This window comes from Podarcis gaigeae (genome assembly GCF_964106915.1).
Source record: "Podarcis gaigeae genome assembly, chromosome: Z".
Classification (NCBI taxonomy): domain Eukaryota; kingdom Metazoa; phylum Chordata; class Lepidosauria; order Squamata; family Lacertidae; genus Podarcis; species Podarcis gaigeae.
This window is the reverse complement of record NC_139691.1, coordinates 25,193,520-25,215,490: the sequence shown is the minus strand read 5'-3', so window position 1 is coordinate 25,215,490 and position 21,971 is coordinate 25,193,520. Positions and strand designations below refer to the sequence as shown.

Below are 21,971 nucleotides of genomic sequence, written 5' to 3'. Positions count from 1 at the left end.
GACCTTGTTTCTTCTAATAAAGAGTTAACTTTGCTTACTTCGTGTGATATATTCCTGACAATTGTCCCTGACAACCCCATGGAGGCTGTTCACACCTTTTGGGTTTAAAAGATACATTATCAAGTAATGCACATGCCCTTAGCTTACAGGAGCAGTGTTCTGTAAAGTTGCATTTTTGTGGACATTTACCAAAGCAAGCCCCCTAGGACTTAATTATGAACAAACATGAATAGGATTGCACTGTTATGGTGCTGTTTCATTATCCAGCCTGGATTTTGCAGTCAAGGGTCCTTCTGGATTAAATTCTATCCTCCTACTTTCCATATCTTGCTTTGAATAAGCCTGACTGTAAAATGCATAAAAAATAATTATGCAGGAAAATAAGTGCTTGTTAACATTTTACTTCTAGCCAATAAGAAGAAGGAGAAAGAACGTCCTGAAATCTCTCTCCCTTCAGACTTCGAGCACACGATCCATGTGGGGTTTGATGCAGTCACTGGGGAATTCACAGTAAGTCATCTTTTTGTCCTCTGTTTGCTTCATTGCAAACTTCCTTGGCTAAATTGGCTTTCTTTGCAGCCATTTGTTCTGTGCAGACCTCACTTGCGTGCAGAGTGAATATGTGTACGGGAGGTGGTGGAATCACACCTGCCAACCTTGCAAGGGTTGCTGATCACACTCACAGAGCTCACATACATCTTACTTTGGATGCAAATGAGCTCTAGTGATGGGAAACCTACAACCCTCCAAATGTTGCTGGGCTTCAACTCCCATGATCCATGACCATTGGTTATGCTTTGTTGGGCCTGTTGAGAATTGGGAGCCCCAGCAGCATCCAGAGGGCCACAGGTTCTCCACACCCCTGCTCTATGTTGACATTATGCTAGATGCAGACAGAAATTGGGGGGCTGCCAAGCACGACCCCCCTTCCCCTCCTGTGCACATTTGCTGTACACGCAAGTAATGTCTGCTTAGGCTATCCCCTTGCCCACACAGGAGGAAGGTAGCTAGATTTCCTTGTGTGACACTTGTGTACTTTTGAGTATTCTACTGGAAACAATTGTTGCTTAATTCTCCCCACTCCATGGGTTGCTTGTTATAGACTGCAAACTATGGAAACTCTGGGGAAAGAGCTGAAGATGCTCTATGGATATATTATGTAGGATAGTTTTATTTATTTAGAAGATTTATAAACCAGTTGATCAAGGAGCTCTCCAAGTGGGCTATAAATGCAGTTGTGCAAATAAAACACAGCTAAAACCCAGAAACCAATTTTCACAACACATATAGGTAACTAAGTTATATAACTGGGTTGGCTTGTAGAAACAAAGCTTTTCAGCAGGTGTCCCTAATGAAGGCACCAACCCAATGTCAGTGGGCAAGGAGTTCCATAGCACTTTAGGAATAAATAACTACTCTTTTAAACACAGACCTGTGATCTCAACAGACAGCCTCTAGGTTTTATCCAACTCTCTTATGAGCTGGTATAGAAACCACATATTTCATGCAGACTAGCACCCTGGTTAACATTTTGCCACCTAACTGTGGCATATGACATAGATTGCCAATTTAAAAATGCTGGCCAAACATGGTGCAGGTAGAGAAGAGTTTGTGGCATTTCTGGACATGAGCAGAAAGGCCTATAGACCTCTGTATGGCACTGAGCCAGGCTTACACCTATGCCTGTCCCTTCTATGCTGCACTGCGGCATGTTCTCCCGGTAATTGCCTTCCAGGTGTTCTGATAAACAAGATGTGAGCTTAAAAACTCAAATATGGAGCTAGAAGAGGATTTGGTGCCATCACAATCCTCTCCTTATAATGGCTCTCCAGAGTAGGATTATTTCCCCTTTCCCCACGTGCTTCCCTTACCTCTTAAGTATGCCTTCCCTTGCTGTCCGCTAATCAATCATTCTTCCCCACAGAAGGAAAGAATTCTGCTAACACTCAAAATAGCATTGTGGGATTGTTTAAATCATGGGCTGGGATAGTGGGCTGCAGTTGTACCCATTGATTCTCTGGCTTTTCACCCTTCGCCTTAAGCACTTGAGAAGGAAACGGGAGCCCAGAGATAGCTGGGATGGAGCTTCACTTCATTCTTGCACATTTCTTGAACATCCCAAGAAAGATACTTGATAAGGATTTAATGACGAGTGCTTGAGGAATTTGATTTCTGTGAATTCCGATGTGAGCTGACTTCATCCTCATCAAAAGGATTGATGTGTAGATTGCAACTACTTATCCTTCTGGTTTTGAACTTTTCCAAAATCTGTGACATAGTTTTTCCATCAGAAAGCAAACCAACAAGCAAAACAAACACGTTACAAAGGTGAATTTTAGCATAAAATTTGTTCAGAGATACATACATTGATGCAAAATACATATTTTGTAATAATATACATTTTATGTTCAATATTTGTGTCTTTAGAAAAAAATCACAGATTAATGAATAAGCAGGGCGGAGATGGGTTATGAATAAACATGTGTGAAATTGATATGGAACAGAAATAGATTGATCCAACCATCCCTAGATTTAATGCCTGATCTTTGTAGATGACCAACCCCCTCCTCCCATATAATAAATCCCCCCCATATAATTAATCTATCTTTCAAGAGATTTTAATAAACCACACTTCAGATGTGTTTCAAGAGTCACTGGATTTGGGAAATACCCATTTTATCCATGTTAAAATCAATCAATTTTAGTGATTGAAAATATTCTTTGTGAGTAGGTATTCTAGAAACATAAGGGACGCAGGTGGCGCTGTGGGTTAAAGCCTCAGCGCCTAGGACTTGCCGATCGAAATGTTGGCGGTTCGAATCCCTGCGACGGGGTGCGCTCCCGCTGCTCGGTCCCAGCGCCTGCCAACCTAGCAGTTCGAAAGCACCTCCGGGTGCAAGTAGATAAATAGGGACCGCTTACCAGCGGGAAGGTAAACGGCGTTTCCGTGTGCAGCTCTGGCTCGCCAGAGCAGCGATGTCACGCTGGCCACGTGACCCGGAAATGTCTCCGGACAGCGCTGGCCCCTGGCCTCTTGAGTGAGATGGGCGCACAACCCCAGAGTCTGTCAAGACTGGCCCGTACGGGCAGGGGTACCTTTACCTTTACCTTTATTCTAGAAACATGAGGAGTTGCAATGCTTTCTTCAGCTACTTATCCTCATAACTGAGTGATTATTCTCTTCCTTCAGGCATTTATTTTCTTTCCCACTTGACTAGGAGAAATGAAACTATTAGTTTCTGATGCCCTAAAGCAACCTTCCCTAACTTGAGATGTTTTGGACCACAGCTCCCATCAGCCCCCGCCAATATGGCTGTGCTGGGTTGGGCCTGATGGGTGATGTAGTCTAAAACCTTGGAAGGCACCAGGTTGGGTAAGGCTGCACTAAGGGATATAGATCTCAGACCCTAACATATAAATCGTAAGTATGATATTGGGGGACGCATTTCCTTGTGGCTTGATTCCATGGTGTTATGGTTAACATTTAGATGAAGAAATCAAGTAGGGTAGATGGATCACATGGAAAGGAACAGAGTCAGCATTGCCAGCCCCCAGGGTGGTCTTCTACTTTTATGGATTGTTCCCATGTGCTTTTCCATCCCATGATTCTTCAGTCATTGTCCAGAGTGACAATGTGGGATCCAGCAACAAGAGTAGCTTTCATGATACAGCATTAATGCATTCAATTGTGTCTGTTTTAGTTCCCTGCTCTTTCTTGTAAGATTCCCTGAAATTAAGATTTATTTTAACAGAGAGAGAGAGAGAGAGGAAGAGGTTGAGGTTTTTGATACAAAATTGTTTATTGAGGGTAGTAGCCCTCAGGAGTCATAGTTGCTGCACCTGACTGTTAACACCAAGTTATGGTGATCCTCAAGCTAGTTCATCTTGGTGATCAGTTTGCACAGCAAGGGAACATAAGTATCCTTGGAATCACATGGGAATTTCTGTTTCCTGAAGAACCAGATCTTCTTAGCTCCATAACCACAGCTGGTTCAGTTAATTAGCTATGGGTCTGTGACATCTTGAGCTTTTCCTTATTTCCTTTATATGTTGGTAAGTATATTGTGACAAGGGTTCTGCCACATCACCAAGCCTCTTAACAAAAGTATTTCCACAGTGTTCACATTTTTTTCTCTATCTCTCAAAAGTTTGGAAGTGTCAGGGGATTGTTCAAAACCTGCACAAATGTTCCTTCTTCATTTTAGAGGATTGCAGTAGCTGCCGTGCCTGATCTGTTGGTTATGTGCCATGCAAAATGTGCAGCGTGCACAGTTTTACTCCAACACATAATGCCAGCCAGTGTTCTGGATGGATTCCCTGTTACTCATTGCTGCATCCAAAATCACAGCTGGGGATACCTGCTGCATGGGCTTTGAAGTCTGGCTTTCAGTCATTAGCATCCAATGACATGATGCTGATTGTCACAAATGCATGTCCGAATTCCCATTTTGTTTCGCTTGGAGCCACCACAAGTAGCAGAAATTGGGACACAGAGCACTAAATTCAATGACTGAAAATGATTAGGCAAAAGAAGCATGCTTCTGAGGCCTATAGGTAGTTTGGTGGAAAAGTTGGTGCACTAATAAGGTGGGGAAATTTTGTTTTCCACTATTTTTGAATGAGAATTCTGCAAAGCATGCCTTTTAATGAGACAGATCTGTATTCCCCATCTAGAAGGAAAACTGGCTGCAACTCAAACTCATAAAGGTTCCCATTTCAAAACAAAAGGAAATGATGGATTTAGGTTGTATAAAGTCAAGTGGCATGTATATATATATATAAGTGGCATATATGTATGTTGCCAAGAGTTTTCTCTCTGGCATTATGTTTGGCATAATTTGGTTTGACCCTGTTTGCAGACTCCAAAAACAAAACAAAAAACAAAAATCCAGAATTGGTTGATTTTTCCATTTGCAGCATTTGTGTCCATTCGTACCCTGGCTATTTTTGAAAAACAGTTTTTAATAATTCCTAAAGCCAGATGAGTCCTGAACAACTTTAGGCTGAAATTCTAACCCTGCTTGCCTGGGAGTAAGCCCCACTGAATTCAGTAAGGCTTATTTCTGAGTAGACATGGTTAGGATTGCACTGTCAATGGGATGTAAACCCCACTGGACTTGCTGACCCTTACTTTTAAACAAGCTTGCATGGGATTGCATTGTAAATGTTTCATGGAGACCTTTCAGAATTACCAAGGTGGGTTTAAGCATGAAAGAATTCTTAGAAGAAGGCTCTTTGTACCCGTCACAACTGTTTTAATACCGAATATTTGATCCAGTCACTTGGCAGTATGATTTTTCCAGTGAGCAAGCAAACATGCCACAACCTGGTTAAAATGGGGAATTGCTGCTTCCAAACTTTGGACTTAATTGTGATTTATTTCCTCCTCCCCCCCCCCTTCTGTTTTTCATAGTCTGTCTTCCTGTAGCCTGTCAATGACTACTACTTGGTTTGCTACTTCCCTCGTTTTAGACTGGGTTACCCTCACACACACAACCTTGACCTTCCCTGCCCCATTCCGACCCATTGGATTTCACCTCTTTCCCACCGTCTGAGTTGTCCCACATTCTGTTTTAACTTTCTTTTCTTTCTTTATTTACGTCCATTGCAGCCAGATCTCTATGGCTCACAGATGTGCACAGGGAAGTTTCCAGAGGTGCGTCACAGGCCCAAAAGAAGCTTGCATCCAAGTGCTTCTTTGAGATGTCATAGCACTGCAGCGGCAGGTTCCGTGTGTGTGCAGTAGATTTCGTTGCTTGGCTTATTCCAACTTTTTCATCGTTAACCCCAAACTCCAAAGGCCCATGTCACATCTCATTTTTGCAGAGAACCTCGTAGGAGGAAGGGGGGGAAAACCCCAGTTTTGTTAGAATGTTAGTTGTAAGCTGGGGTGGCAAAATGAAGGGATGCTTTGATGCACTTCAAGTGAGTTACTGCTTCAATGTTAATTGTGCTGCTAAGGGGTGGGGGAGACGGTCGCTCCTTGAATTTAGGAAATTATACTGGATGTTCCAAGACAACTTTCTCAGAAATCAAAATACCTCAATACAAACTTATAAGATTTTGTACTTTGGTGGATGCACCCACTGCTCCTAATTCCTGCAGTATTATTATTAATAATAATAATAATAATAATAATAATAATAATAATAATAAATAACGTTACACAGTGGAGGGAAGGAGTGGGGAAAGAGGGTGCATTTTAAGACCCAGCTACCTTATATAACTTAGCACCACCATTTTGATTCCAAATTGCAGCTCCTCCTTTGAAGTAGGGAAAATGTCCTTGAGTGGGCAGTTAAGGCGTCAGGAGGTAGCTTTGGTCTCGGTAGCGTCTGCTTTTATCGTCTGAGTAGAAAGCATTTATCTTGTTATGCATGAGCTATCCAGTGTAAATTTCCTAAAACACCCGGTGTTGTCCTCCAGTGTAGAGTAGTGTTTCGTTTTCTGTCCTGAAGCGCCAGGGAAATGAGATAAGCTTTGCCGCCATTGGTCCATGGATCAGCAAGAGTTGAATTAACGATGAGCTTCATGCACCTTTTTTTCCTGTCACAGTCATAACTTTTTGGTTTTTTTTTAAGTTGGATCCAGGTTTTAGCTCTTTGTTTTAATAGAGGATGAGAGAATGATTGCACCTGCTGTAAAGTGTCTAGCTTTTTAAACTCTTGGGCATCAATCAATCCAAATGTAATATTACAGGTAGCGTGGGATTCTTGGTAAGGAACTGTGCTGGCAGAATATAAACACTGATGAAAGCCCTGAATCGTCATCCTTTCCACTTGCTCTTCACAGGGGATTCCGGAGCAGTGGGCTAGGCTGCTGCAGACCTCCAATATAACAAAACTGGAACAGAAGAAGAACCCTCAAGCTGTTCTGGATGTCCTCAAATTCTATGATTCCAAAGAGACAGTAAACAACCAGAAATATATGAGCTTTACATCCGGAGGTAAGGAGCCAATGATGGCGGAGAAGACACCATCAGAACATAAAAAAAAGAAAGTTTAAAAATAAAAAAGACTAGATAAGGGAAGAATGACCCACAGGCCTTATATGGATATAAATCTCAGCTATGCTATTTTTCTTGTGTGAGACTCAGGCTCATGTGCTTCCTCCTTCCCATTCCTCTTGGACTTTCCATTCAGTTTCCCATTAACCTCATTAGTGTTGTGCCTGAATTGTAAACCATGGTTAAACTTCAGTATGGTTTATTAAAACAAGCTAGCTTCATAAACTACAGTTTGTTTTCGGTTTGTTTCAGTAAACCATAGTTAGTTAAGACAAACCACAGTTTGTCTTAAGTTCAAAGACTATGCTAAATTATGTTCCCAGTTCTCTAGATGAGGTTCTAGATGGCATAGAATCTTCTAAGCACACCAGTCCAAATTCACTTAGAAGGTCTCTTCAGATCAGTTTGGGAAGGTTGGTGTGGCACACACAGGACAAGGACATAGGAGGGGGATAGTGTGTATGCCCTCGTGGTAGGTGAAGAGTGCCTCAGGGAAAGCATGGAAAGAGGGAACACAATGAAACTGTACTTGAGATTACCATTGGTGATGGGGGGGGGGGACTCAGAGACACACAGCAGGACGAAACAGGAGAGAAATGGGGAGAAGAGCTGGAGGGGGGGGGGAGCAAAGTGGGCTGCAAAAAGGGAGCAAGGTGTTAACGGCTTAGAGGGGCAGTGAACCAAGAGGGAAGACAGTACAGCACAGCACAGTACAGCACATGGCTCCACCTGGTTGCCTTGAAGGACTTTGGCCCAGGGAGCTGAGTGCGCCACTAGAGAAGTCTTAATACAGTTTTGAAGCCTAACTCCAAGACAGAACCCTAGGGTGTATCCCAGGGGTCACCAGTGTAGCACTTGTGGGTGCAGTGGTGCCTTTGAGGTCTTCTTTTGCTGCCCACAAAGCCTCTGAGCACACATACTGCCCCCTTGGTCCTGAGAAGGTGATAATGGTTGCATTTTTCTCCTCCAGAAAGTACATAGAGCTGAAGCAGGAAGTTGGCAGCATGACACTCTTTTGCACTTCCTTTTTCAGCTCTCTGTGCTTTTGAAGGCTAGAATTTATTCTACAGGCAATTGCTTTCCCCCAGATCCTTTGGAAAAGTGAAGCCTGTGTTCTGCCTGCTTTTTCATGATCTGGGAGAGGGAAGTGACATGGGATGGTGATGTCCTTGAGTCTTAAAATATTGATGACTCCTGCTGTACACCCTTCTTCTTACTTCCTTTTGGAAGAACCCCGCTGAGGCTCACTGCTATGCCTAACCTCTAAGAACACTTAATAATAATTTTATTTGGGGGGGATATAATTATATTGAGGCTTTTTCATAATACAACACAATAAAAAGCAAACTAATCTAAATGAAAATAAAAACAGAAAGAGAAAGAGAAAATGCGAAGCCCTCCCTCAAACATAGATCTTAACCCTTGCTCCACACAGAAAGGGGTGGGCCCACCCAGCTCTCACCTGAGAGCTTCCCTTTCTTCTCCCAGCCTTCCACCCTGGGAAATCTTCCCTTCCTAGCCTTTCACACAGGATCTTTCACCAACCATCTGTCACCTTCATGTGTATCCCCTCATTGACCCAGAGTAGAAAACAGAAGAGATCTCAACAGGCTTTTGATTTCCTTTTCCTTTTTAAAACTAAACAGCAGCATGGGAGGTTGTGATTGGAAGCAAATGAGTAGTATAGGGGAGGGTTTGACCCTGTCCAACATTGCCACACATGTGTCATCTCCTATCTGCCCTGTAGCCATTTAGGCTCAATGAAGGTATTGAGAACTTTTGTTGTTGCACGTTTCAGATAAAAGTGCCCATGGATATATCGCAGCCCATCCTTCGGTGAGTATAAGAACCTGCTGTTGAATGTGAACTAATTCCATTTGGGGGGGGGGGAATAGTGTCTCTGCTGAGATTTTTGGCTTGATGTGATTTGCATCTGAATACCAGTTTCTGGGAATCAAAAATATTAGGGGAGTGCCGTTGTGCTCATGTCCCGCTTACAGGTTTTCCATAGAGGCCTCTGGCTGGCCACTGCAAGAACAGGATGTTGGAATAGATGGTCCCCATTTGGACTAATCCAGCAGTCAGGCTTTTCTTATGTCTTTTTGCTTATAGGAATGCTTGAAATAGCAGAGTGTATTTAATGAAAATTGAATCACAGCAAAACCCCCAAAAGTACAATTAAAGCAATCCCTATCAATACTGAGTTCTCAGTATGAATGTCTTATTTTCCATTCTGAATAGTTGAAGTAGAACTTTCCTTTCCTCTTCTTATTCTTTTTAATGCTGAGATACGTAATATTATGGACTCAATTACACAACAGAGGCCATGCAATGGGCAGTCGAGAAATAGTATGGAATTGCTGGTAGAAGAGTAGAGACCCTTTTCGGATTATCTGAGAAAACAGTATAGCCGAATGAAATCGTAGGCAGGACTTGAAATATAAGCAAAGGAATGAGAATGATAAAGGAATGTAATGTACAATATATCTTTTAGAAAAAAGTATTGCATTTAAAGCAGTAAATAAAAGATTTAAACAGAAACATCATGGAAGTAAGGATGGGAAGTCAAAATGCTAAGGAATATTGTATTGAAACTGAATTAAATTTCTTAAATTGTATGAAAATCAATAAAAGACAATTTAAAAAGAGAGAAATAGTGTTCATTACATGGTCTCTATGAGAACAAGTGGCTGGCCAAAATGACTTCCCTGTAATGAATTCTGCAAGCATCTCATGAAATGAGAATTCCTTTTTCCCTTTGCCATTGTTTTGCTTTTAAAAAATAAGTATGCCATCTTTGACTGTGATGACAGTGATGAAGCCATAAAGAACTCAAATGGCTTCTTGAGCAGGCCTGTTTTTGCAGATGTGGCTCTACCAGGAGAATTTTAAAGCTCTGTCAGAATGCTCTAAATGAGATCATGGGCAGGCAGAAGTGGCTTCCCAGGTGGCGTGGAGTCACTGGGTAGCTTCCCGGCAGGTGAGTTGTTGTTGCTTACCAAGAGGGAGAGAGGTGAGGTGGTGGTGAAGTTGGTGTGGTACAAAGACACCAATGGAGCCAATACAGCACTCCACCCTGGTACGTAATAACAACCCACTTGGGAAACTAAGCGTTGCAGTTCTTCCCCACCCAGCAAGCCACTTCTGCTCATGGGACAAATACATTCCAAAAAAGTCAGATCACTGCAAACTCCCTTTTGGTGTAGCCATGTTTTTTTCCTGCTCCACACCTAATGTCATGTGTGATTTCAGGTATAGGGCAGGTAGGCCTCACAGGCCAAGTGGGTTACCTGGTGGACCTAATTAGGCCTGTGGACCACAGACCCCCGGCCCTTGTCCTACAGCCAGACCTCCTCATGTTCTGATAGTAATCCCGTAAACAGCTGAAGCCTCATTTTATGAATACATCTTTTGCACATACAGAGCACAAAGACTGCATCAGAACCTCCACTGGCTCCCCCAGTTTCCGAAGAGGAGGATGAGGAAGATGATGATGATGATGATGACAATGAGCCACCACCTGTTATTGCCCCACGACCAGAGCATACAAAATCAGTGAGCTGCTAACAGTTTTAGTTTGAATTGTTGTCTGTATGGTAGGACCAGGTCTGCGTATTTGCCCTTGTTCAGCAGGAATACATAGGGTTGGGGATGGCGAAGGGGCACAGAATCTGGTGGTGATGCAGAATGCGAGCTTTTGGGAATCTCTGCTTTCCATGAATGTCTAGCCCTTATGGCTGCAGAGACACACAAAGTGCGGTCTGGTGAAATTTTGTTAGCCGGGTAGCCCGAAACAGCTTTTTTTAAACAATCCCCAGAGAAGTCTCTCTGTGCAAATTTCCAGGTTTAACCCCTCTTGGCACAAAAATTAGATTGCCTCTGTGCTAGCTTTTTATCTGGTTTTGCTCAGAGCACACACTGCCTATGGCAAAGCCAGTAGCTATTACGAGCCATGGAGGAAAATTCATTTTGAAGGAACAACTTTGAGTTTAGTACCCAGTTTTAGGATTTTCATTTGTAGGAAACTATGGCAGTCAGGTAGCTCTGCTCTGAGATTTATCACTTAATCCCAAGCTTTTCTGCATTGTGTGAAAAGGCATAGCAGAGCTCTTGGTTCAGGGTGTAATGTGTAAATTGAACAGTGTAATGGAAGTCTTGAAATCCATTATCTGCCTGTCAGGAGCTTAAATTAAACCTTTAGAGAGAAAGCAATATAATATTTGTGAAAGCACAGGAGACAATTAAAGTGTTTCCTTGTATGTAGCTCATTGGCAATTCATTGTTGTTCAATTTCCCCAAGTTCACAATGGAATTAAGGTATTTCCCGCCATTGTTTCTTTCAGATTTACACACGTTCTGTCATTGAACCTGTTGCGGCTCCAGCCCCAGTGAAGGAACCTACAACCCCTCAGCCTGAGAATTCCAACTCAAACACCTTGTATAGAAATACAGATCGGCAGCGGAAAAAATCCAAGATGACTGATGAGGAGATCCTAGAGAAATTAAGTGAGTGTTTCGCCCTTGCTTGCACACTATTGATACTTGACCACAAATTTATCAAGGAGAAATCTATCAATGGATACCTAGCCATAATAACCAAGTGGACCCACCATGCAGTCTACCTCAAAGTACCAGCTAGTGGGAGGACATATATCTAGAGAGAGGACTATTGATATCATGACCTCCTTGCTATTCTCCCAAAGATATCTAGATGGCTGCTGTCTAAGACAGGATGCTTGATTGGGTGGTTTTTGGGTCAAATCAAGCACAGCTGTTCTGTTCTTCTCATCCACCAGACTAGATAATCTGAATGAGTCTCCCAGGTTTCTGATTCCAAATGCTAATGGCCACTCTCATTGAAGCCAAGAGTTGCAAGCAAGCTATTTTTACATGAGATCTCTCATGAGACGACAACTCTTATGGACGAGCATTATTAATGAGGCACAGCAACAATTGCCTGCCTGCCCCACATCTCCAAGCCTTTCCTTCCTTGATTGATTTTTGGTTGTTTCATGATTATCTGCTTTTTTTCTCTCCTCCTTAAGAATGTAATGTATGCCTGATTAAGGTGTCTGAGTAGTTGCCTTCCAGCCAACTTTGAGCTGCAGATTGAAAATCCAATGGAATTTCAAACAGTCTTCTGAAACATGATGTATTTCATTTGTCTGTACGACTGAGAGCTAATTAGGAAAATAATTAAGAATTAATTAACAAAGCTTTATGTTTGGAACCCAGGTGGTGCATCCCACCCCCCTAATTTTCTTCCTTCTTTAATATCTTTGGGATTGACCTCCATCCACCTTCAGAAAGATGCCACACAGCTTTGTTTGATCTCTAAATGAGATTGACTCTTCTTTATTTCTTAGGAAAAAATAAATAGATACCAGTAGCACATACAGTGGTACCTCGAGTTACAAACGCCTCAGGTTACAAACTCCGCTAACCTGGAAGAGTTACCTTGAGTTGAGAACTTTGCTCCAGGATGAGAACGGAAATTGTGTGCCGGCAGCGCAACGGCAGCAAGAGGCCCCACTAGCGAAAGAGCGTCTGTAGTTAAGAACAGTTTCAGGTTAAGAATGGACCTCTGGAACGAATTAAGTTTGTAACTACAGGTACCACTGTATAAGGCTTTATTCCACCTTGCCATGCAGCATATTGTACCAATACCCTCTGGCTCTCCAAAGGGGATCTGAGCATTGAAGCAGTGGACTCCTGGAGGCAGAAGCTCAAGAGGCCTCTGCTTGCCCACAACTCCTGGGAACACAGGAACCTGCCTTATGTGAAGTAAAACTATTATCCCATCTAGCTCAGTATTGCTTACGCTAACTGGCAGCAGCTTGGCCAGGAGTATTTTCTAGCCCTACCTGGAGATGCTGCCAAGGGTTAAACCTGGGACCTCATGGGTGCAAAGCAGCTGCTCTGCCACTGAGCTATGGTCCTTGTTGGGAAAAAGTAGGGTACTAGAAGCTGTCCTTGTAGTCTTGCCCTTTGGGCTGTTGCACAGAACCAGAAGAGGACAGGTGTGTGCAAAGTCTATTCACTACTGAACTGGCACATTAGTTGGGATGGGGGATATCAATAATAGCATGAAAGGATGGGTGGAAGGGGGAAGTAGTGCTACCCAACTTTGTTACCCCCACCTGTATGGAGCTTTAGAGCTTACCAGTTATAATTATTAGCTGCCTGGCCTTTCCCCCTTGTGAATGCAACAGAATATTCTGCCTGTTACATGCCCAGCTCTAATAACGAATCACAGAGTATTTGGGTTTTGCATATTCTCTGTATCAGAGTATTACATATTCTCTGCGGGAGTTTGGATCTCAGCATCTTTCTTCTCCCTTCACACTGAATTTTCCTTCAGCATAGCCCGTCATGTTGTAACTCCCATGGTTCCTTAAGTTGCCACCTGCTGTCCTTCGCTGTCTACTGCAATATTCAGGCAGTTTTTTATTTCTACTTTTGAAAGCACCTAAATATCATGGCCAAGGTCGTTTTAAGTGTTATGACATATGTCTTCACCTGTCAATGGCTCATTTTTAAGTGGTTTTGAAAGCAATGCTTGGTACATTTTTGCATCTATCCATTTTCTTCCCTTGCAGTTTTAGACTGCAAAGAAGATGCAGTGCTATTAGGTCTAGCAAAGATTATTTGTATTTTGAATCACCCCCATTATAGAAAGCTGACCCCTGTATCCTGCTTTGGGAGGGGGAATATATGCACCTTTTGTCTGTCTTGCTAGAAATCATATGTTCTCACATTTTTGCTCTTATTTTGTTCTTCTCACAGAATTTCATAGAAGTGTAGAGTTGGAAAGGACCCCGAGGGTCAACTTGTCCAGCCCCCAGAAGCGCAATTTGCATGAAGACACCAAACCCAAGTTGATTCATCTGATTCAACAGTTGAAAACGGGTTCAGAATCTCTCATTATCTTCCTGATCTGAAGGGTTTCCCTTTTCCAATTCCGTTGCTTGGAGATTACCTAACTTCTTTTCTCCTTGTACACAGATAGGCTCTTCTCCCCCCTTGAAATTAAAGTGGTCATAGATAATCTTCTTTCAGATTCTGCTAACTCCTTTTGAAAAATACTTCTATACTACACTTTCACAATCTGGTGCCCTCTGAACTTTTTAAACATACAACTCTGACCAGCCCCAGTCAGTTAAAAATATAGGGAACCTTAGGCCCTCCTATGGAAATGTCTGGTGAATTTTGTCCATCCACCCCAGTGTCTCTCCCACAGGACTGAACACAACCTCAGCTGAAAATATAAGCTCACTTCACATAATATTATCCTTTTCTTTTTCTTCGCTCTCACTTAAAAAGTATTATCTTCCAGTGATGATGACCTTCCTTTGTTTTTTTCAGGAAGCATTGTAAGTGTTGGAGACCCGAAAAAGAAATATACAAGGTTTGAAAAAATTGGCCAGGGGTAAGTATTGCCAAGGCACAGGGGCTCAGTTTTGATTATAGTATTTCTGCCCATTTATTCATGTACGTTTGGTTATACAAGTTATCACTGGCATATTTTCCATAAGGCAGGGACTACAATTTGGTTGCCTCATCTTCACACCTGAAGCTACCAGTGTGAGCAACCATCAGTAATTCCCTGGTTCAGATCTCACCTCAACATCTTTGAGTATTCCACAGTGTGGGAAAGATAAAATATTGCTGTTGTGTGCATCATGACAAATATATCTTATTGCAGAATAAAATTTTATTTATATGTGTTATTTTATCACACAGAAACTGGACTTGTTTGCAAATAACACTAACCCAAGGTTTGTTTAAGCCAAGGCTTGTTCAACAAACCACAGGTTAATACAAGTTAGCCCCCAGACAATCAAAGAAGGAGTGGCTTCTTTCTTCAAAATTAGGTCCCCTGCCCCCAGCCATTCATTAAGTTTGGTGAGCATTTATAGTTTGAGCATTTGTGATGGGGTGCAAGCAAACCATGGTTAAGGAAGGGTGCTGTTTTTAATGTAATTCCATGCTATAGTTGAAAGAAATCAAGGTTCATAAGTCAACATCAAACCATAGTTTCAGATTGTGGTTTGTTGACAGTAAACAACCCATATTGGGCCTCTGGGCAGGGTTCACATGTAATTCTAACTCATGGTTTGAGAAACCATAGTTTAATAAATCAGCATTTAGCATTGTGTGAGAACCAAACTGTAGTTTCATATTCAATCTCAAAATACTTATGACACCTGCCAGACCTATTTCTGTAGCCTGAAGAATGACATCTGGATATAAGCAGGTAGAAGGTTATCTAAATAAAATGCTCAAATCAAAATCCTCTGCACTTGAACTTTGGTTCTGCACTGACAACCATGAGTAAACAGGTTTTTTAAAAAATGTAAACAAATTGGATTAAACTTCCCTATTAGTCACAAAAAACACATTAGCATTAACATTGAAATGATGAATGGCATATCCAATGGAAACATTGCATTAAACCGAGGGATCCAGGCTGTGGGAGAAAAAAGTGAAATGCTCTTAAAATAATTTTGCTTGCTAATTAATATCCACAGTTCCAAACAACATTCTAGCATTGTAGAAAGACTGTTCAGTGCATGTCAGTGTTAAACATCTAATAACTCACCAGCTACTTAATTGACAGAATCTTTTCTAAAACTGGGCAACACACTTTGTAGCAGTGACCAGCAGGCATAAGTATGTGCTCATTTTTATTCATGTTCTTCCTGTTTGGCACCTCCACATATCTTGACGACACATTCTATTTTCTTGTAGAGCTTCAGGTACAGTTTATACAGCGATAGACGTTGCCACAGGGCAGGAGGTATGTGCAATGTTGGTGTCTGTTTCTTCTCTGCTTTTAAAATTCTGCCCAGTTTTCTCATACCACTTGTAATACACTTGTACACACTTTTGGGTTATTTCCTGCCTCTGATGCAGAACTGCATCACTTGTAAGTAAGAATGGGGGAGAAATTGGGTTCAGATCACATTTAAAGGCAAACTTACCTAATTCACACTTTCTGAAACAGTATATGAACTGAAGTGTAGGCACCCTTTGAAATATTCAGTCTGAATTTTGCAATGCTGAGCAATGTGAACTACAGGCAAGCAATGTGTACAAAAATGCATATATTAGTGGAAAATAACGTACATAAATGTGTTGTGTTAGGAAAAACTGCTTCCCAAAACCTGTGTATGGGGGGGAAATGCAGTGGAGGTGGTATGGCTCTGAATACCACTTTTTGGGATCATGAGTATGGAGACCACAGCTGTTCTTGGGTCCTACCTGCAGGCATCCCATAGGCACCTGGTTGGCACCTGATTAGCAACTGTGAAAACACGATGCTGGATGAGTTGGGCCTTTACCCTGATTCAGCTGGGACTTATCACCTGTTCTTAAGCTTGATGGGTCTTAGTACTGATTATGGTGGCTGTGGCAGAAGACATAATGGATCTGGCAACCTCTGTGATGGCACACAGTCTGTTGGTTATGACTATATGTATTTGCAGCAGTCGATGTGACTTGCCCTCAGTGCTCATTTGCCGTAGAAGCAGGTGCTAAAATCCAGCTGCTAAGCCTGTCATAGTTAATACAATACCCTCCTATCTTTTTAGGTGCTGGGTGGTCTCATAATGGAGATTCTATACATATTAGTTCCAGTGATGCTAATTATTCTTAACACTTGGACAGACTCTTTGATTTCCAAAGTTTGCTATAAATATTAATTAAAGAAGGATCGCGGTTAAATATCTGGGATTTGTATTTAGGTAACACGGAGGTTAGTTGACCTCAAGAGTTAAAGCTAAGGGAGGGGGAATCAAACTGAAGGTCAAAGGCCTAACCTTAAGCTATGCAATTATGAGTCGCTTGTGTCACGCTCGGTACCATTCTGCATGTCGACCGAAGTGTGACCCATACAAAGCACTGAATGGGGAGGCCTCTGAACTTCTTTGAGTTTGACTAATGTTGAGTTGTCAGCTTAATGTTTGCACCTTTTTTTCACAATTATGGTGAAGCCCAGTAGAAAGATCGGGGTTTTCAAGCTTGGAAAGAAAGAGAGGTTAAGGAGCAATCAAGATTCATTAACACTCGTGCAAGTTTGGCTGTTGATATCAGCAAGATATACATTGCATTGACAATTATCAGTGCTGGAACACTAGATAAAGTTGAGCATGATACCTCCAGATATATAGTGGACTCTCAATTGCCAGTGATTTCAAAAAGAGATGGAACCCCCAGGAATGCAGATGAGACACTGTTTTACCCAGCATTTCATGGATAGCATTGGGTGTGTTTGCTTTTTTAAAATTCCCTTTTTGACCCTATTGATTGTGACCACAATCAAATATTCACACCATACAGCAGAAAATTCTTCTCCACCTCCTGTACATTTTATCCATTGGGCTTTTATCCAAGGGCTTCATCCCTCCTATGGAAATAGTCTTCCTCCCAGGGCAGGTCTCCTTCTGTCAGAGCAACCCATTTACTGTGCATACTGGTTTCTGAAGCAAAGTGTGTTAGCACTTAACATAGCTGTTTCCTACGAATGTGAATCTGCTTGTTGTCATCATAGAACTGATGCAACTTAGATATATTCAACAACATTTACTGTGCACTATTTATAATGAATTCTTGGTAGTGGGAAGCTTAAGTTTTAGATCCAGATAAGTTCACAGCTGAGGCGTGTGTGAATCCCTCCTCGTACTCACAGATTATCTCCATGCAAACTGTCCCCATACTTTTCTCCTCAGCTGAGCTTTAATACCAGCTTGGCTAAGAGAAATAAAACTTGGCACAGAATGTACAGGGAGGTAAGTGGCGGGCGCAGAGTGCGCTTGGCTCCCCTCACTCACATAACCTAAATATAGAGCAACCCCACCCCCCCGTCCTCTGGGTTGTATATGACTTGAGGCAGGCCTAGAATTAAACCAGGTGTGGGAAAGCTTTGCCCATCCAGATGTTGCTAAACTACAACTCCTGTCAGCTCCAGCAAGCTTAGCCAATGGCCAGGGAGGATGGGAGCTGCATTTTGGCAACATCTGGAGGGCCACAGGTTCCCCACAACTTATTTAAACCCATAAGTCTGAGAGATGGTAATAGTGACCCATGAAATCCCTGATTTGATTCTCACCTTTACCATGAGCTTCCTAAGTAACTTTAGATTCCCCCACCATTTGCAGCAAGGCCAGCTAACCTTACACGGTTGCTGCAAGAATTGCAACTAAATTATGCATGTCAAGCACTTTGGAGACCAGGAAGTGCTATGCAAATGCTAAGTATTATAGTTATTACCTAATTTGCCCTCTTAATTAACTTGGTGCTGTTCTCAGCGGTTACCTATCTAGTTGCCTCCAGTCTATTGCACTTATTTTGTGCATGTTTTTTATTGTTTGTTTTCTGAAGGGGAGGGTTCACTTAAAAACAGAAATTAAGTTTCATGAAAATGTCATTTCAGGTGGCTATAAAGCAAATGAATCTCCAGCAGCAACCCAAAAAGGAATTAATAATCAATGAGATCCTGGTCATGAGGGAAAATAAGAATTCCAACATAGTTAACTACTTAGATAGGTAAGTACCTTCAAGTGACCATCTGATAATGGTTGCTAGGAAGCTTTGGATAAAAATGTGATCAGTGGTGGAGGCTGCACCACTAGGGCAAGTGGGCCATTGACCCATCAAGTTCGGTCTGTCCTCAGCCAGCCCCAACCTATTGCTTTGCTTACAACCAGTCTAGGAGGTCACACTGGCTCTGCCTATCATTGGCTCTTGGTCTGCCTACTGTTTGTGCTCCCTGTCCTCTTCCCTATCGGTTCCAATGAGCACCAGCCCCCACTGGTTTTGAAGGTTTGCTGTAAGCCACCTTGGGCACAGTTCCTTGTGGAAAGACAGCAAATGAGTAAATCAATCACTGGTGACCAAAGGATGCTTGCTAGCTTCTTGGGTGTAACTGTTCATTTGTGGGAACTGTTAGGCCACAAGTGCCTCATTAGAAGCAGGTGCCAGCCTGAGCCTCTGCTGAACAGCTGCAAAGTGGAGAGGGAAGGCAGATTTCCAGGTGCTATTCTGCTGCAGTTTGGCCAGTATGCATCCAGAACCCCAGGGGAGAGGTGGGGACCATAAGAAAAATAAGTTAATAGCGTGGGGAGGGTGAAGCATTCCCTCCTGTCTGGTACCCATCAATACCTTCTGTTTCTTTGGTTTATTGGTGTAATGTTGTTTGTGGACCACAGCATTCAGACCACATTGAACTGATATTTTTTTCCATATTCATCTACTAATGACTTCTTGAATTTGATGTCTCAGTTACCTTGTTGGTGATGAACTTTGGGTGGTAATGGAGTACTTGGCTGGTGGCTCTTTGACTGACGTTGTTACAGAAACCTGCATGGATGAAGGGCAGATAGCTGCTGTCTGTAGAGAGGTAAGTAATTTCATTCTGTGACAGCATGGTGGTCTTCAACCAACAGTTATGTTTATACATTGGCCTGCTTTGGATGCACACATCTTGGCTCATGAAGCTGAAATATATACTATCCAGTGCTTTTTGTGTGTGACAAAGTGTCACCAGTATGGAATGCCATTGCCTCTGGTTTTTTTGCTGCCCATCACAACCATTTTGTGCTTGGACCTATGGCACTTTTATCAAGATTTGAGTACCGACACTTCATTTATTTTCTTGTTACCAAAACAAAAAGCACTGGGGCTATCCTTATGCCTATGTGCATTGTCCCTCCCCTCTTCCATTCCCAAGGCACTGTGGTTAATTCCAGAAATCTTTAGCCATATCTTTCCATTACATCTGAGCCAGGAAACCATGGTTACAAGGTTTGGAACAAGTGAGAACTTTACATTTCCTTCAAACCACGGTTTAAGGTCCTTGACTTGCTCTGAACCTTCTTAACCCTACTGTTGTGTGCAACCTTTGCTCTTCTCAGAGTAAGCCTATTAAAACGAGTGGCTATAAGTTATTCATGTTCATGGTCCTACTCTTGAGCTGAGCAAATGTTGGACCAACAACCCTTTGTTTCCAGGTTTGACTATAGCTTAACTGAAGTCTTCTTACTGCAGCATACCAAGAGGAGAGGGGCAGTGGAGCGTGAAGGCACAAATCCCATGCATTTCCCAATCTTTTAAACTGAGATATTTACATACAAACCAGGCTGTTGCCACCTTTTGGCATGAGTATATCTGCTAGATAATGGTAGGAGGAGCTAGCCAGTTATACCCAAAGTAGCATTGCTCTAGGGTACTGTGGGGAGTTTAAAACCATGGTTTGTAATTTCCTGATGACTGAGGTGGGACAGAGCAGATGCCACTGCCAAAGTATATGCCCGCAGTTGTTGGATACTTCCTGTGGGAAGGGAGAACGATTTGGCCATTGAAGAGTGGATCTCTATTCAGCGAAGGAAGTGGTGGCAGTGCTGGGAAATGGGCTAAATGTACCAAGGTATGGTCTGAAGCTTCAAGAGGCCACCTGCTTGCTGAAGCTAAGTAGGTATGGGTCTTGACACCTGGGTGGGTGACCACCTGGAAGCCACATATATGCTACCTTGGAATGAAATAATGTTTGAGTGCCCATGTAGCAAGTTGCTCTTTTCGTAGCGTAAACTCTGTCATCTTACCATTCCTATAGAAATGAAAACAAAAAATGATTCGGCAATATACTTCACCTCCTCCATTTCCTAATAAGTCAGACCATAATCCTTGACTTGCACCATGCTCTTTTAAAAGTATCTTATTTATTATTTTCCAAATATCAGTGCCTGCAAGCTCTGGATTTCTTGCATTCAAACCAAGTGATCCATAGAGACATCAAGAGTGACAACATTCTTCTTGGGATGGATGGATCTGTCAAACTCAGTAGGTATTCTCTGTAAGGCTTTTGCCACTGTAGTTATTGTGGTGTGGTATTGTGGTGTGTTATCAGGGTAAAGTGGTGGTATATATCTCTCCCCTCCAATAAAAAAATAGTGCAAAAACAGGTGAGAAATGGTGCCAGTTTTGGTATCAAAGGGAGTTTCAGTTATGCTTAACTCCCCACCTCTACATAATTATCCATGTGTAGCCACTTAGGTAGGTGATCATGTACTCAGTGACATGCACATTCCATCCTATGTGTTTTTCGAAAATTAAAAAAGCAGCTAGAATTGCATGTACGTTTTAAGCACCTAGGATATGCAGTTTAGAATGCTTAATGTTGCATCTTCTCTTAAAATGTGCACTTTCGCATGCAGTTCCCAATAAAGTACACCACATCACAGAAATTTGGAGAGCATGTGAACCCATTGATAGCTACATTTTTGATACACAAGGCTGGGAACTGGCAAATTAGGTTGCTTTGCTTTAAATGCAGGTCTGATGGTTTTCTCCTCCATCCCTAACTGTCAGCACAGATATTTGACTTGTGCTTCTCTCATTGTGTTAGGGAGAAACTTCTCTAAAACATTCTAAGAGTCAGGGAGTTCTTCCTACCCCACTTATGTTGAGAAATATGTGTACGTGTGTGGATGTGGATGTGTATGGTGCTCCCAGTAACACTTTTTGCTTCTCAGTTTTTTTCTTCCTTTTCATAATTTTCAAATACAGTGGTGCCCCGCAAGACGAAGGCCTCGCAAGACGAAAAACCCGCTAGACGAAAGGGTTTTCCGTTTTGGAGGCGCTTCGCAAAACGAATTTCCCTATGGGCTTGCTTCGCAAGAAGAAAGCCCATAGGGAAATCTCCGGGGACCTCTTTTAAATGCTAGCGGTGGGGAGCAAAGCCTTTCCCCCCCCCTCCGGCCTTCAGAAGAGGTCCAGGAAGGCCGGCGGGGGCCGAAAGGCTTTGCTCCCCACCGCCAGCATTTTAAAAGCAGTCCGGGATAGCAGGGAAGCGCTTCCCGCTATCCCGGATGGCTTTTGAAGGCAGGCGGCGGGGGGGGGGAGCAAAGACTTTCGCCCCCCACCGGCCTTCAGAAGAGGGGTGATCTTAAAATGCTGGCGGGCGGCA

General features: G+C 42.5%; 1 protein-coding gene across 10 annotated transcripts in view; it reads left to right on the top strand.

Annotated features, from left to right (window-relative positions):
* The window catches only part of PAK3 (p21 (RAC1) activated kinase 3), a 92,861-nt gene that overhangs the window by 52,055 nt on the left and 18,835 nt on the right, over nt 1–21,971 (top strand). For 3 of the 10 annotated variants that reach the window (XM_083722302.1, XM_083722303.1, XM_083722300.1), the window contains 12 exons: nt 410–510; nt 5,612–5,656; nt 6,793–6,946; nt 8,805–8,842; nt 10,430–10,561; nt 11,350–11,512; nt 13,793–13,915; nt 14,372–14,435; nt 15,758–15,806; nt 18,441–18,553; nt 19,289–19,406; nt 20,746–20,845. In XM_083722302.1, coding sequence (XP_083578428.1) covers nt 410–510; nt 5,612–5,656; nt 6,793–6,946; nt 8,805–8,842; nt 10,430–10,561; nt 11,350–11,512; nt 13,793–13,915; nt 14,372–14,435; nt 15,758–15,806; nt 18,441–18,553; nt 19,289–19,406; nt 20,746–20,845 — 1,200 coding nt within the window. The remainder of the gene's footprint in view (nt 1–409; nt 511–5,611; nt 5,657–6,792; nt 6,947–8,804; nt 8,843–10,429; nt 10,562–11,349; nt 11,513–13,792; nt 13,916–14,371; nt 14,436–15,757; nt 15,807–18,440; nt 18,554–19,288; nt 19,407–20,745; nt 20,846–21,971) is intronic. The other 7 variants (XM_083722309.1, XM_083722308.1, XM_083722307.1 and 4 more) reach the window with 4 other exon arrangements.